The sequence below is a fragment of the Tupaia chinensis genome, unplaced genomic scaffold, assembly GCF_000334495.1.
Source record: "Tupaia chinensis unplaced genomic scaffold, TupChi_1.0 Scaffold141399_1, whole genome shotgun sequence".
In the NCBI taxonomy this organism is placed as follows: Eukaryota; Metazoa; Chordata; class Mammalia; order Scandentia; family Tupaiidae; genus Tupaia; species Tupaia belangeri.
This window is the reverse complement of record NW_006201261.1, coordinates 132,115-135,240: the sequence shown is the minus strand read 5'-3', so window position 1 is coordinate 135,240 and position 3,126 is coordinate 132,115. Positions and strand designations below refer to the sequence as shown.

At 58.9% G+C, this 3,126-nt stretch overlaps 1 protein-coding gene across 2 annotated transcripts in view; it reads right to left on the bottom strand.

Moving 5' to 3' along the window:
- COL6A2 (collagen type VI alpha 2 chain) overlaps nt 1–3,126 on the bottom strand; it is a 42,121-nt gene continuing 38,995 nt past the window's right edge. For both annotated transcript variants that reach the window (XM_006163126.3, XM_027766194.1), the window contains exon 29: nt 1–1,081. In XM_006163126.3, the coding sequence (XP_006163188.1) occupies nt 483–1,081 (599 nt within the window). In that variant the 3' untranslated portion in view covers nt 1–482. The remainder of the gene's footprint in view (nt 1,082–3,126) is intronic.

Here is a 3,126-nt window from a genome sequence, read left to right as displayed (position 1 = left end):
GGTGGTTCGAATCCTTTATTGGACCATGGGGTGTGTGTCACAGAGGCTGGGGGAGGTGGTGCTGCTCTTAGGAGCCCAGGTGGGCACTGAACTGGCAGAAAGCTTTAGAAAAGGGCCGCAGAGTGGGCACTGGGCATGGGGTGAGGCAGGAGCCAGGGTAGGCTGAGACGCCAAGAAAGTGGGTAGCCAGTTGAGGGCGTAGGGACTGACAGGGCCTGGTTCCAGGAAGCCTCTGGGTGGGGGAGGGCTGAGGGAAGGAGGGGCCCCAGGGCTGCCACACGTTGCAGGATCCGAGGAAGGGAGGTGCAGAGGCCTTGGAGTAGGCCTTCCCCCTGGGGACCTCCCTGGGCTTGAGACCCACAACACATGTAGGATGCCCCGCAGGAGGCCCTGAGTTCCCGGTGGCCAGCTGGGCTGGGGTTGGAGTAGCACCAGGTCGGAGGGCGCCAGGCTTTGCCTGCACCACAGGGCACAGTGGTGGCTTAACAGATCCAGCGGATGAACCTGTCAAAGAAGCTAGGCTGCACCAGGCTGTCATAGTCCTTCTCACGGAACACAGCGGCCCTGTCGCCAAGGCTGAGTGTGGTCAGCATATCCATGTCCACATCTCCGCCCACGGCCACCACGGTGGGCACCACGTTCTGTTTGCGCATGGAGTGCACCGACTCCTCCAGGCTATCATTGCCTGTGACGCCATCCGTTAGGAACACGAAAGACAGCTCGGCATGGCGGCGCGCCCCAGCCCGAGCACCACGCACGATGGTGTTGATGGCATGTACGACACCTGCACCCACGTGCGAGAATGAGTTGAGGTAGCGTGCGCCCTCCAGTGCCTCATGGATGACTGTCAGGTTGTAGGTCAGCGGGAAGGCCACCTGCTGCTCGCCCAGACCACCGAACTGCAGCAGTGCCACGCGGGCATTGAGTGGGTCGTCATCCGTGCGTGCCAGTGTTAGTCGCCGTGACACCTCCTCCACGAAGTGCCGTGCCTTGAGGAAGTTCTGTTCGCCCAGCCTCTCCGAGCCATCCAGCAGGAAGACGATGTCCACAGGCCGCTGCGTGCACTGGGCCACGTATAGCTCTGAGGGGAGATGCACTGTGGGTGCCTGCCCAGGCCCAGGGCTCTGCCCTCACTCCCACCCTGCTCTGCTCCACTGTGGCCACTCCCCATCCCTGCCACACCCCTTGCTGGTTCTGCCCTACTCTGACCACTCCCCAAGCTCATCTCTCTATGCACATTTTGTCAACAAGATCTGATGGGCCGCTGGACTCAGGAGCTTCACTCAAAGTCACTGATGGTGGGCACCTCACAGAGCAGTCCCGGGTGGATCCTCAGCCCAGGCTCTTGAGAGGCACCAGGAGAGGGGCCAGGCAGTTGCTCCGAAGATGCATCCTAAACCAGAGTGCTGGAGACTCCATCGGAGGCCAGGGCCAGAGGGCCTGTGCACAGCTAAGCTCCATCCTAGCTAGGTCTGTCCCTTGAGGCCTAAGGGTGGGGAGGGTCGTAAAGTCCCTCTCTTGGCCCAAGAATTTGATGCAAAAGCAGCAGGAGGGGGTCTCATGAAGACCTCCAGCCTTGACTCCTGTAGTGATCCCTCACTGGCTGTCTCCAAGCTGCCTGAGTTGCTGCCCAGGTGCCCCTGAAGCTGACTAGCCATGTCTCTCCAGGCAAGTCTAGAAGGCCAAGTCCCCTCTGAATGCCATGCTTCAGTGTGCTGTGGGCATGTGAGAGTCAGGCTGAGGCTCATCCAGACCCCTAACTGAGCAGTCACCAGCCGTGGACATGATGGCCAGAATGGGGGTGGGGCTGCAGCTAGGGTGAAGCCAGGCTGCCCACCACACATGGGGACATCATATGGGCAAGAGACTATGGGCTGAGACAATGACTGTCCACATGCCATGAACTTGAAGCCAGGTCAGGCTCTTGTGCCTCTCCCAGGAGAAAGAGATGGTGCTCCTGAGATGGTGCTCAGCTTCTTGACCTGGACATGCTGACCCCAGGAATCCCATCAGAAGCCAGTACTGCCCCTAGGTACACATGCCCAAGGACCTCAATAGGGACTCAGCTTCAGTGTGGCCCTGAAGAGTCAGGCATCTAGCCCTTGGCATTAGTGAGCACACCTAGCTGGCCAGTGACCACAGCACACATCTGGTTCCCACATCTCGGCTCTCGAAGACATTCACACCAACTGCATCTGAATGTTTTAATGAACTTATTAAGGATGTAGCTTATCTGCTGCAAGCAGGGTGACTCTGCTCCAAGGCCACACCTGGAACCTTGGCAAGGTGGGCGGTGGCCTCTATTTCCCCTCCTACTGCTGAGCCCCATGGCAGGAGATCTGGCCCGGCTGGTGGGTAGTGAGCACGGGGGTGAGACCCTGACTACAAGGACGGCACCCTGAGCCTAGATGAGGGCTCCGAGGACATTGGCGAGACATCCTATGTCTGAGCCTGCCTTGTGGGGGCAGTGCCTCTGCCAATCTCCTGTGGGGAGGGTTCCCCACTTGGAGGTCCCTGGGGTTCTCTGCTCAAGTTGCCCAGGGGTCTCTGAATGCCCAGAGGTTGGCAGAGAGGATGCGGATGCCTGGAGAACCAGGGCACGCTGGGGCACTTTGGTGGTTTGTCCCAATGGGTGTGATGCTAGCTCAAATGTGTCATGGTGTCAAATCGGCCAGGACCCTAGGCATGCATCACATCACCAAAGCCTGTGGCTGGCTGTCACAACCTCTGGGGCTGTCCCTGAGGATCAGCCAGGGTGGGGGATGCCCCACGCAATGGGGTCATGTTCCTCTCTTACCCTTGTCCCCAGATGCATGACAGCTCAGCTGGACAGGGTTGGTGTGGTAGGCTGGGTAATGCCTCCAGAAGATGCCCACAGCCTGATCCCAAAGAAGACTGTGGAGGTGGGTTTAAACTAAAGACCGGGACTTTTGGACTTAGAAGGGCCTTAAAATCTGTGCTGGCTGCTGTTATAAAGAATTGATATAGAGAGGGGAGAGCGGAGAGAGAGAGAGAGAGAGAGAGTGAGAGAGAGTCAAAGAGAAGAGGCCACCTGAGGATGGGGGCAGGACTGAAGTGAGGCAGCCACAAGCCAAGGAACACCAGAGTCTACTGGGAGGCTCCCTG